Source organism: Artemia sp. Qi Xiang Cuo, chromosome 6, assembly GCF_049724085.1.
Source record: "Artemia sp. Qi Xiang Cuo chromosome 6, ASM4972408v1, whole genome shotgun sequence".
Classification (NCBI taxonomy): Eukaryota; Metazoa; Arthropoda; class Branchiopoda; order Anostraca; family Artemiidae; genus Artemia; species Artemia sp. Qi Xiang Cuo.
This window is the reverse complement of record NC_142799.1, coordinates 16,947,562-16,961,406: the sequence shown is the minus strand read 5'-3', so window position 1 is coordinate 16,961,406 and position 13,845 is coordinate 16,947,562. Positions and strand designations below refer to the sequence as shown.

General features: G+C 33.4%; 1 protein-coding gene across 1 annotated transcript in view; it reads left to right on the top strand.

Annotated features, from left to right (window-relative positions):
- LOC148950925 (calcium release-activated calcium channel protein 1-like) overlaps positions 1 to 13,845 on the top strand; it is a 148,195-nt gene that overhangs the window by 66,728 nt on the left and 67,622 nt on the right. The window contains exon 4 of the mRNA XM_089090068.1: positions 5,677 to 5,879. Coding sequence (XP_088946194.1) covers positions 5,677 to 5,879 — 203 coding nt within the window. The remainder of the gene's footprint in view (positions 1 to 5,676; positions 5,880 to 13,845) is intronic.

Below are 13,845 nucleotides of genomic sequence, written 5' to 3'. Positions count from 1 at the left end.
ACAAAGAGTCTATCTTCAGCGTAAAGAGCGAGGCGTTGAGGAGGGGGAAGCCCCTTTCATATATGGAATAATTTCTGTTCGTTTAAAAATTTAATGTCACTCCTTACTTTCAGTTAAGAAAAACTTGTTTTCTTATATTTAATTTTGTTACGAAGAATCAAGAGTGAAATTACAAGTCTAATTTGAAAAGGCAGATTTATCAGAGACAAATTCGCCAGCATTAAGCTTTCCTCCAGAATGAATTTGGCGTTTTTTAGGGGGGGGGGGGGTCACAATTGGCGTATACTGATTCCAAATCAAAACTGCCAATTCTTATATCTGGTGTGAACAAAAACTGTTTCACATTTGAAGCACAATCACCAGAATTTTTTATATACGAAAAATTAAATAAATTTTGATACCATTCTAAAAAAAACACACATAAAAATACATCTTATTTTCCTTCAAAAGTGAAAAAAGTGTAAAAGGGAGCAATTGCAGAAGGGTTGCTCTATTAACGAAGTGCACAAAGATGAAGGCCGGGACTAAGAAGTATGAGTAATTACTTCTTGTGGACTCGGTCCGGTATGACATCTATAGTACATGCATAGAAGTTGACCCCTTGAAACTGAGACTGCTCCAATCAGGAGTATCTGGTCAATTGATGACCTTTTATAGCTTTTTTTGTTTTTTTTTGTTTATATAATATTTATAATATATATATATATATATATATATATATATATATATATATATATATATATATATATATATATATATATATATATATATATATATATATATATATATATATATATATATATATATATATATATATATATATATATATATATATATATATATATATATATATATATATATATATATATATATATATTTGTGTTATTTTTTGTTATTTTTCTTTTTTTTCTCTCTCTCTTTTTTTCAAGCGCTATTTTTTGTTTTGTTTTTTTATATGAAAAATGATAATGTCTCATCAAGACCGATTTAGTCTTCAGGATTATCAAACAGTTCATTGTAACGAACTGTAAGTAAGGAACGACCCGGCTCAAGAGTAACCGAAACTCTAAAAAACGGGATTTTGATACCAATAGATACATCAAAAGAATCAGATTTTACTTTTGATTTCAAATATATGAGTTTCATTAAGTTTAATTTTACCCATCAAAAGTTACGTGCCTGAGAAAATTTGGCTGATTTCCGAAAAAAGGGGGAAAGACCCCCTAAAAGTTATAGAACCTTAATGAAAATCACACCATCATATTCAGCGTATCAGAGAACCCTACTGTAGAGGTTTCAAGCTCCTATCTACAAAAATGTGGAATTTTCCATTTTTTGCCAGAAGAAAGATCACGGATGCGTGTTTATTTGTTTGTTTGTTTTTTTTTTTCCCCAGGGGTGATCGTATCGACCCAGTGGTCCTAGAATAACGTGGGAGGGATCATTAGAACGGAAATTAAAAGTTCTAGTGCCCTTTTTAAGTGACCGAGAAAAATGGAGGGCAACTAGGCCCCCTCCCACGCTCATTTTTTTCCCAAAGTCACCCGATCAAAATTTTGAGATAGCCATTTTGTTCAGCATGGTCGAAAATATGATAAAAATGTCTTTTAGGATGACTTGATTCCCCAAAGTCCCCGGGGGAGGGCTGAAAGTTATGAACTTTACTCAATGTTAACATATAGTATTGGTTATTGGGAAGTATACAGACTTTTTCAGCGGAGTTTTGTTCTGGGAGGTGGGGGCCGGAGAGGGTCGGGGGCTAGATGGAAGGATCTGTCCATGCCGGAAGGTGTCATGGGGGAAGGGACATTGCTATGAAGGGGGCGCCGGATTTCCCAGCATTATTAAAGAAAAAGATCAGGAATTAAATAAAAAAAACAAGTTTTTCAACTGATCAACTGATTGTGATTAAGAGGTCGTTTTTAAAGAACTGGAAAAAAAATTCGAACTATAGTTTAAAGAGCAGGGTATTGACTAGGGGGCGAACCCCTAATATACGTGTTAAAAATTTATGAATATAGAAGTTCGTTACGTAAGTTAATTCTAAGTTACGTATATTTATTACTAATAAAAACGTTCGTAAATAAAATTAAACAAGTTTCGAGAAAGCCATTTAACCAAATATAATATGCAAATTTTGTTTTAATTATTCATGTACGGTGAGCCAAAATCAAAACCTGCATTAATTCAAAAACGTTCAAAAATTAAATAAAAAAAAACAAGTTTTTTTAACTGAAAGTAAGGAACGACGTTAAAACTTAAAACGAACAGAAATTATTCCGTATATGAAGGGGCTGTCCCTCCTCAACGCCTCGCTCTTTACGCTAAAGTTTGACTTTCTCACAACTCTATTTTTTTAAACAATAAAAAAACTTTAGCGTAAAGAGCGAGGCGTTGAGGAGGGGACAGCCCCCTTCATATACGGAATAATTTCTGTTCGTTTTAAGTTTTAACGTCGTTCCTTACTTTCAGTTAAAAAAACTTGTTTTTTTTTATTTATTAAAGAAAAAGATCAGGAATTAAATAAAAAAAAAACAAGTTTTTCAACTGATCAACTGATTGTGATTAAGAGGTCATTTTTAAAGAACTGGAAAAAAAATTCGAACTATAGTTTAAAGAGAAGGGGATTGACTAGGGGGCGAACCCCCTAATATACGTGTTAAAAATTTATGAATATAGAAGTTCGTTACGTAAGTTAATTCTAAGTTACGTATATTTATTACTAATAAAAACGTTCGTAAATAAAATTAAACAAGTTTCGAGAAAGCCATTTAACCAAATATAATATGCAAATTTTGTTTTAATTATTCATGTACGGTGAGCCAAAATCAAAACCTGCATTAATTCAAAAACGTTCAAAAATTAAATAAAAAAAACAAGTTTTTTTAACTGAAAGTAAGGAACGACGTTAAAACTTAAAACGAACAGAAATTATTCCGTATATGAAGGGGCTGTCCCCTCCTCAACGCCTCGCTCTTTACGCTAAAGTTTGACTTTCTCACAACTCTATTTTTTTAAACAATAAAAAAACTTTAGCGTAAAGAGCGAGGCGTTGAGGAGGGGACAGCCCCCTTCATATACGGAATAATTTCTGTTCGTTTTAAGTTTTAACGTCGTTCCTTACTTTCAGTTAAAAAAACTTGTTTTTTTTATTTAATTTATTAAGAGGTATTGCCGGCGATGATGATATACCGATTGTTGAGCTAAAGCCTATGAGGGAGAGTGATTATATTCGGTTGCCGTACATTCATGATATAAACAAAAAGAGTCTGCGCTAATTTTTTACGTATAGTATTGGTTATGGTACTTCGTTGTTATATAGCACACACTCGAGAATTTATATCGCGAACATGAGACAATACCCAGTTTTCAAACAAAACAATTAGCTTCGGTTTGGTGGGAAACTAGATTGTAGGTATATTCTAATTCAATATTTAGTTGGTTTTTGGTTAGGTTAAGTTAGTTGCTATAATGCGATCTGGGCAACCCCTCTTCCATAATTCTTTGTTGTAGTTTCCACAATTTTTTTATTAAACAATTATATTCGCTTCATATTTTGGTATATTTCATTTTGATTAACCTAACTTCAATTCTTGAGTGTATGCTATATAACAAGGAAGTGTCTTTGTTATTGGGAAGTATTTAGACATTTTTTTTGGGGGGGGGGAGGGAATGCTTGGAATGGATTTCTATAGCGAGAATCTTCCTTGTGGAGGAAAACTTCTGGGGAGTAAATATTGTAGGGGAAAAGTTGCACTGGGAGGATTTGACAGAATTACTATACAAAATTCTTAATAATTGTCTTATATTCTCTTTGCCAAAATTTTTCATGTGGAGATGTTCCGGGGGAATTATCCAAGGGCATTTTTCCAGGTTTTTTTCTGAGAAATAATTTCCACGGAAGGGGGAATTTCTGGTGTGATCAAGAAACCGATTAGAGATTAAAGTCTTATTTCAATGAAAGAATGCAAAGGAGAATTTTTCAGGCTGAATCGCCTGCAAGTAATTTTACGAGGAGGGAGAAGTTTCAGCGAGGATGAAATTGTCTGGAGGGAATTTGACAGGGGAGGGGTGCACTTTACGTCGGATGAAATTAACACAGAAGATTTTTCCGTGAAGAGAAGGAGTATAATTCATAGAGGGTGAGTCAGATTATTTGAAAAATGAACATTAATTATTCCATATTTGAATGGTTGCCTCCTCCAAAATATGCTGCTCAATACGCTAAAGTTTGACTGTTTATCCCAATTTTTTAAGAGTGTCTACGAGGGTCTTATCCAAGAAGGGGGTGGGGGTGAGGGGTTAGGGGGTTTGACCCCCCCTCCTGAATTGTTTATCTGACTCGTAAAAATGAAACAAAAATGAATAAAAGCAAATTTCTCTACGTTTTTGCTTCTTTGTGTAACCCTCCCCCAACCAACCGGAAAAAAAATTGCAAAATACCCCCGGAAAAAAAATAATGGATACGGCCTTGGCGTCTACTGAAATACGGGGGTCGTCTAATTTGAGCAGGCACCTTTTTAAAGTGCTAGCAGCTTTGGCGTAAAGACCAAGGTATTGAGGAGGGCGCAACCCTTCAGATACGAAATCAATCTGCCAAAATTGATATGCAATTTTTTTTTATTTTTTATGTACGGTCAGCCAAATTCGAAAATGCATTAGCCTACTTGAAAAACGTTCAGAAATTCAATTTAAAAAAAAACATATTTTTTAACTGAAAGTAAGGAGCGACATTAAAACTTAAAACGAACTGAAATTATTTTGTATATTAAAGGAGCTGTCCCCTCCTGAAAGCCTCGCTGTTTACGCTAAAGTTGTTGTATTCATTTAAAAAGTAGAGTTGTGACAAAGAGTCTATCTTCAGCGTAAAGAGCGAGGCGTTGAGGAGGGGGAAGCCCTTTTCATATATGGAATAATTTCTGTTCGTTTTAAGTTTTAATGTCACTCCTTACTTTCAGTTAAGAAAAACTTGTTTTCTTATATTTAATTTTGTTACGAAGAATCAAGAGTGAAATTACAAGTCTAATTTGAAAAGGCAGATTTATCAGAGACAAATTCGCCAGCATTAAGCTTTCCTCCAGAATGAATTTGGCGTTTTTTAGGGGGGGGGGGGGTCACAATTGGCGTATACTGATTCCAAATCAAAACTGCCAATTCTTATATCTGCTGTGAACAAAAACTGTTTCACATTTGAAGCAAAATCACCAGAATTTTTTATATACGAAAAATCAAATAAATTTTGATACCATTCTAAAAAAAAACACACATAAAAATACATCTTATTTTGCTTCAAAAGTGAAAAAAGTGTAAAAGGGAGCAATTGCAGAAGGGTTGCTCTATTAACGAAGTGCACAAAGATGAAGGCCGGGACTAAGAAGTATGAGTAATTACTTCTTGTGGACTCGGCCCAGTATGACATCTATAGTACATGCATAGCAGTTGACCCCTTGCAATCGAGAATGCGTCCACTAGGCGTTCATCAGAAACTTTTTAAAATATCAGTCATCAACTCAGAACACCCCCCTTTCTCCAAGAAAAAGGGCACGGAAGGTACATTTTCTCCAACATTTTGGAAAATACTCAATAATAAATCAAAGCTCAAAACCCACTGAAACCAACTCCGAGAAATCAAACCAGATGTTTAAACTTCTCATAATCATTAGTACTATTTTATAGGTAGTAATGGTGGAACTCAACATCAATCATATAGAAGATTATCCTGAAATCCTTCTCATTGCATTTGCAACATGTTCAACCTTGCTTGTCGTTGTCCACACTTTTGCTTTGCTCATAGGGGTTATCATATTACCCCACGTTGCGTGTATAGCCAAAATGGATGACATTGACCTTGTCGACCGTTCACCTCATGATTCATTACGGTAAGCTGGTATTTTGTTTTGATTTGTGTTCCCCTGGGAAGTCATCACAGGAGACTTTTCTTGGTCTCTGGTACTTGGCACGCAGCATGCTTGTATAATTATAATTCTAACTGTCGCTATATTCATTTTGTGATAAATTTGTTCAGCTATTTTGAAGCACCAAATATAGAAAGTATTAACGGCCCCAAAAAGTTAGCTAATAATTTTAACAGGAATTCCGCATGATGTCATGACACCATCATTGGTTCGTGGCATAACTGTTTTGGTCTCGCAATATTTCTTCCTACAGATCCTTTAATTTCTTAATTATTCCGTAATTTATAGAATTGGAAAGTGTTCTGCAACCTGAATCTAAGAAAATACATCTGTCCTTTTAAAGGTCGCTGAAAATTACCTTAAGTGGTTTGCGTCGTATGCATTTGCATTTGCAACATGTTCAACCTTGCTTGTCGTTGTCCACACTTTTGCTTTGCTCATAGGGGTTATCATATTACCCCACGTTGCGTGTATAGCCAAAATGGATGACATTGACCTTGTCGACCGTTCACCTCATGATTCATTACGGTAAGCTGGTATTTTGTTTTGAATTGTGTTCCCCTGGGAAGTCATCACAGGAGACTTTTCTTGGTCACTGGTACTTGGCACGCAGCATGCTTGTATAATTATAATTATAACTGTCGCTATATTCATTTTGTGATAAATTTGTTCAGCTACTTTGAAGCACCAAATATAGAAAGTATTAACGGCCCCAAAAAGTTAGCTAATAATTTTAACAGGAATTCCGCATGATGTCATGACACCATCATTGGTTCGTGGCATAACTGTTTTGGTCTCGCAATATTTCTTCCTACAGATCCTTTAATTTCTGACTTATTCCGTAATTTATAGAATTGGAAAGTGTTCTGCAACCTGAATCTAAGAAAATGCATCTGTCCTTTTAAAGGTCGCTGAAAATTACCTTAAGTGGTTTGCGTCGTATGCGCTGCCAAATTAATTTTGTGATAAATTTGTCCAGCTACTTGGAAGCTAAAAATATTCCGACTATTGATGGTTTGATTATTACTTACGTTGAATAAAGCTTAAATATAAGTTTAGGTTTCAGATTTATTTGTAGAAGTGATTAGCGGGTGGGTGACGTCGTAAAAAAGGTAAACCAACTCATTTGTAAAATGAAGAGAGTAATTTCTACCGTCCAAGCACTAATCTTCAAATGAATCAGCTTTTTTGCTACTCTTTCCTCGTGGAAATGGAGGGCTACGTAATGAATATATAGAACTCTGAGAAGTCCGATGTCAGAAATTGCAACGGTGCTGTTCTTCTAATCATTTAATTTTGTTATGCTTCATTCCGATTGCGATCCATTGTCATGCTCGCTGTCGCATGTCTTCTGACCGCCGATGTTGTTCTTCATTATTTTGTTTGTGATACGTTGTGATGCTTGTTGTCGCATGACTTCCTACACCACATTTCTTTGTGCGTCATTTTCGTTTGTGATTCGTTGCGATTGTCGGTTTCACTTGTTTTTGAACCGTAGATTCACATTGTGAATTACTGTGTCATTCTCTAGATATATTTATGTCAAATTTTATTGACGTTAAAAAGTTAATTCTATTAATGAATCATATTAACTATATGGAGCCTTTTATATGAAGTTAGTACGTAACATCATTGCAATATCATGATGTATATTTTCATATGAAGCCATTTATGTGCATGATTTCATTGCAATATTATGATGTAAGTTACACTTTAAATGCATATGACCGTGATGTCACAGTAAGTAAATTTGACGGCACTAGACCCTTAAGGTCCAAACTGGTGGTGCTGATCTCCGTTTCGTGGCCCTTCAGCCAGGAAGTGCAATGGGGGGCTGGGGCCAGCCATCCTGTGCTTTCGCACACCCTTCGTGCTTACCTTCCCCAGATTTCTCCAGGTACCCATTTAGAGCTTGGTCGACTCTTAATGAGCTTACATAGTAACACTACTGACCCGCGTCCTAAACCAAATAACTGGCCACACCGGGGATCGAACCCGTACCCCTGGGGCAAAAAATTCTCAACCCAGCACACGTCCACTTAGCCAGGACGGCCCCATGATGTCATTCATATAAAAATATTTTTGCAAAATTTAGGCTTTAAACGAACTTTATAAAAGACGTGACCTATCTAGATCGTTTTTCTTCTCAGGCCGGGTAATGTTAGAGGGCCAAAATTAAGAAAATAAATCATCGAGCGGTTTTTGAGAAAAATACAGCTATGTAAGTAGAGTGCTATGTACCATTTTGCATGGTGTATGTTCCTTCCTGTGCTATTTGCTTACTTTACGTTCCTTGGCACCTTTCCAGAGCATGTACTTATGGATTTGCTTGGTTTATGTTCCTTCCTGTGCTATTTGCTTGCCTTATGTTCCCTTGGTACCTTTCCAGAGCATATACTTATGGATTTGCTTGGTTTATGTTCCTTCCTATGCTATTCTAAGGATATATGTTCCTTCCCATGGTATTTGGGGACACTATGTTCCTTCCAATGCTATTTGGGGACACTAAGTTCCTTCCTATGCTATTCTAACGGTTTATGTTCCTTTCTATGCTATTCTAAGGGAATATGTTCCTTCCTATGCTATTCTATGGCATTATGTTCCTTCCTATGCTATTCTATGGCATTATGTTCCTTCCTATGCTATTCCATGAGTTTATGTTCCTTCCAATGCTATTTGGGGACACTATGTTCCTTCCTATGCTATTCTATGGCATTATGTTCCTTCCAATGCTATTTGGAGACACTATGTTCCTTCCAATGCTACTCTATAGGACTATGTTCCTTCCCATGCTATTCTATAGGACTACGATCCTTCCCATGCTATTCTATAGGACTATGTTCCTTACAATTATAGTCTATAGGTCTACGTTCGTTCCTTCCCATGCTATTCTATAGGACTATGTTCCTTCCCATGCTATTCTATAGGACTATGTTCCTTCCTATGCTATTTTAAGGGTTTATGTTCCTTCCAATGCTATTCTGAGGGTTTACGTTCCTTCCAATGCTAGTCCAAGGACTTGCGTTCCTTCCTATGCTATTCCAAGAGCTTATGTTCCTTCCCTTGCTATTTGGGGACACTATGTTCCTTCCAATGCTATGTTAGGACACTATGTTCATTCCAATACTATTTGGGGATACTATGTTCCTTCCTATGTTATTCTAAGGGTTTATGTTCCTTCCTAGACTATTCTAAGGGCTTATGTTCCTTCCTATGCTATTCTATGGCATTATGTTCCTTCCTATGCTATTCTATGGCATTATGTAAAAACATTTATTCACTCTGACACTTATATTTTATCAATTTTATTCGATGAATCTGGCAAAGGATGTTGATAAAAAAAATTATTCACTCTGATACTTAGATTTTGTCAATTTTATCCGACATATACGACAAAGGATGTTGATACTGAGTTTATTCATTCTGAAATTTATATTTTGACAATTTTATTTGATGAATCTGACAACGGATGATGATAAAAAAAAATTATTCACTCTGACACTTAGATTCTGTCAATTTTATCCTATGTATCCGAGAAAAGGATGTTGATATAGAATTTAATCACTCTGATACTTAGATTTTCTCAATTTTATCCGACATATCAGATAAAGGATGTTGTTAAAGTATTTATTCATTCTGAAATTTAGATTTTGTAAATTTTATTCAACATATCCGACAAAAGATGCTGAAAAATCATTTATTCACTCTGATATTTGGATTTTGTTAATTAGAATTGTTGTAACTGATAAAAGATGTTGATAAAAAGTAAATTATTCATACTGATACTTAGATTTTGTCAATTTTATCTCTTGTACCCGAGAAAGGGGTGTTGATATAGAATTTATTCAATCAGATACTTAGATTTTGTCAATTTTATCCCATGTACCCGAGAAATGGATGTTGATATAGAATCTGATCATTCTGATACTTAGATTTTGCCAATTTTATCCGATATAGGCGACAAATGATGGTGATAATGCATTTAAAGGTTGTTGATAAAGCATTTATTCACTCTGATATTCAGATTTTGTCAATTTTTTCCCATGTATCCGAGAAAATGATGTTGATATGGAATTTAATCACTCTGATACTTAGATTTTATCAATTTTATCTGACATATCCAACAAAGGATGATGATAACGAATTTATTCAGTCTGACACTTAGATTTTATCAATTTTATCCGATGTAACTGCCAAAGGACGATGATAAAAAAAACAAAATATTCAGTCTAACACTTAGATTTTGTCAATTTTAATCTATGTATCCGAGAAAAGGATGTTAATGTAGAATTTAATCACTCTGATGCTTAGATTTTGTCAATTTTATCTGACATATCCGATAAAGGATGTTGTTAAAGCATTTATTCATTCAGTTATTTAGATTTTGTCAAATTTTATTCGATGTATCCGACAAAGGATGTTGATAAAAAAAAAACTTTTTCATTCTGACACTTATATTTTATCAATTTTATTCGATGTATCTGGCAAAGGATGTTGATAAAAAAAATTATTCACTCTGATACCTAGATTTTGTCAATTTTATCCGACATATCCAATAAAGGATGCTGTTAAAGCATTTATTCATTCTGAAATTTAGATTTTGTCAATTTTATTTGATGTATCTGACAAAGGATGCTGATAAAAAAATTTCTCCGACATATCATACAAAGGATGTTGATACTGAATTTATTCATTCTGAAATTTAGATTTTGTCAATTTTATTTGATGTATCTGACAACGGATGTTGATAAAAAAAATTATTCACTCTGACACTTAGATTCTGTCAATTCTATCCTATGTATCCGAGAAAAGAATGTTGATATAGAATTTAGTCTTTCTGGTACTTATATTTTGTCAATTTTATCCGACATATCCGATAAAGGATGTTGTTAAAGCATTTATTCATTCTGAAATTTAGATTTTGTCAATTTTATTTTATGTATCTGACAAAGGATGTTGATAAAAAAAATTATTCACTCTGACACTTATATTTTAACAATTTTATTCGATATATCTGGCAAAGGATGTTGATAAAAAAAAATGATTCACTCTGATACTTAGATTTTGTCAATTTTATATGGCATATCCGACAAAGGATGTTGATAAAAAAATTATTCACTCTAACACTTAGTATTTGCCAATTTTATCCTATGTATCCGAGAAAAGGATATTGATATAGAATTTAGTCACTCTGATACTTAGATTTTGTCAATTTTATCCAGAACATCTAATAAAGGATGTTGTTAAAGCATTTATTCATTCTTAAATTTCGATTTTGTCAATTATATTTGTTGTATCTGACAAAAGCTGTTGATAAAAAAAATTATTCACTCTGACGGTTAGGTTTTTTCAGTTTTACCCCAAGTATTCGAGAAATGGATATTGGTATAGAATATAATCATTCTGATACTTAGATTTTGTCAATTTTATCCGATATACCCGACAATTGATGATGATAAAGCATTTTCGTCTTTGGTATTATTTTGTTCACCGACTGTTTGATCAGTGGCAGTAACGTTTGCTGGTACTTTGTTTTTCATCGATTCATCTTTATATTCCATTGTGATATTTTCTGCCAATGTCCTTTTTATGTTTCTGGCAATTTCTGTTCAATGTTCCTTTAGTACCTACACAATTAGACTAAAAATTAATATATTTATGTACTGTTTCAACTAGCTATGGCTAAGTTTGTTAAAAGCAAGCTATTTTCTTGCGAAAACACACAAAATAAGAAAAAATGTTCAATGTTCCTCTAGTACCTACACAATTAGACTAAAAATTTAGATATATATGCAAAGTTTCAAGTAGCTATGGCTAAGTTTGTTAAAGGCGAGCTATTTTCTTGCGAAAACACACACAATCAGAAAAAATTTTCAATGTTCCCTTAGTACCTACGCATGGTTTATGTTCCTTCATATTCCATTCTAAGGGTTTATGTTCCTTCCTATGCTATTCTAAGGGTTTATGTTCCTTCCAATGCTATTTGGGGACACTATGTTCCTTCCTATGCTATTCTATGGCATTATGTTCTTTCCAATGCTATTTGGAGAGACTACGTTCCTTCCCATGCTCATTTTTAGGGATATCGTTCTTTAAAATTCGATCTAAGGGACTTCTTACTATTTCATACAATTTTCAAGCACAATTCACTGTTCAATGAAATTCTATAGGACACCGAACCTTCACTTGATGTACTCAAGGAAAACTAATCAAACCAGGATATTCTATAGGGCTTATGTTCCTTCCTATGCTATTCTATGGCTTTCCAAAGCATGTACTTATGGATTTGCTTGGTTTATGTTCCTTCCTATGCTATTCTAAAGGTTTATGTTCCTTCCTATGCTATTCTAAGGGTTTATGTTCCTTCCAATGCTATTTGGGGACACTACGTTCCTTCCTATGCTATTCTAAGGGTTTATGTTATTTCCTATGCTATTCTAATGGTTTATGTTTCTTCCTATGCTATTCTATGGCATTATGTTCCTTCCTATGCTATTCTATGGCATTATGTTAAAAAATTTATTCACTCTGACACTTATGTTTTATCAATTTTATGCAATGTATCTGGCAAAGGATGTTGATAAAAAAATTATTCACTCTGATACTTAGATTTTGTCAATTTTATCAGACATATCCGACAAAGGATGTTGATACTGAATTTATTCATTCTGAAATTTAAATTTTGGCAATTTTATTTGATGTATCTGACAACGGATGTTAATCAAAAAAAAATTATTCACTCTGACACTTAGATTCTGTCAATTTAATCCTATGTATCCGAGAAAAGGATGTTGATATAGAATTTAGTCACTCTGATACTTAAATTTTGTCAATTTTATCCGACATATCCGATAAAGGATGTTAATAAAGCATTTATTCTTTCTGAAATTTATATTTTGTCAATTTTATTCGACATATCCAACAAAAGATGCTGAAAAAGCATTGGTTCATTCTGATATTTGGATTTTGTTAATTATAATTGTTGTAACTGATAAAAGATGTTGATAAAAAATAAATTATTCACTCTGATACTTAGATTTTGTCAATTTTATCCCTTGTCCCCAAAAAAGGGATGTTGATATAGAATTTAATCAATCAGATACTTAGATTTTGTCAATTTTATCCCATGTACCGGAGAAAGGGGTGTTGATATAGAATTCAATCAATCTGAGACTTAGATTTGGTCAATTTTGTCCCATGTATCCTAGAAAATGATGTTGATATGGAATTTAATCACTCTGATACTTAGAGTTTATCAATTTTATCCGACATATCCGACAAAGGATGTTGATAATGAATTTATTCATTGTGACACTTAGAATTTGTCAATTCTGTTCGACGTAACCGGCAAAGGACGCTAATAAAAAAAATATTCACTCTAACACTTAGATTTTGTCAATTTTAATCTATGTATCCGAGAAAAGGATGTTGATGTAGAATTTAATCACCCTGATGCTTAGATTTTGTCGATTTTATCTGACATATCCGATAAAGGATGATGTTATACCATTTATTCATTCTGATATTTAGATTTTGTCAATTTTTATTCTATGTATCCGACAAAGGATGTTGATAACAAAAAAACTTGTTCATTCTGACACTTATATTTTATCAATTTTATTCGATGTATCTGGCAAAGGATTTTGATAAAAAAAACATTATTCACTCTGATACTTATATTTTGTCAATTTTATACGACATATCAGATAAAGGATTTTGTTAAAGCATTTAATCATCTGAAATTTAGATTTTGTAAATTTTATTTGATTTATCTGACAAAGGATGTTGATAAAAAAAATTTATTTACTCTGAACCCTATATTTTATCAATTTTATTCGATGTATCTCGCAAAGGATGTTGATAAATAAAATTATTCACTCTGATACTTAGATTTTGTCAGTTTTATTCGACATATCCGACAAAGGATGTT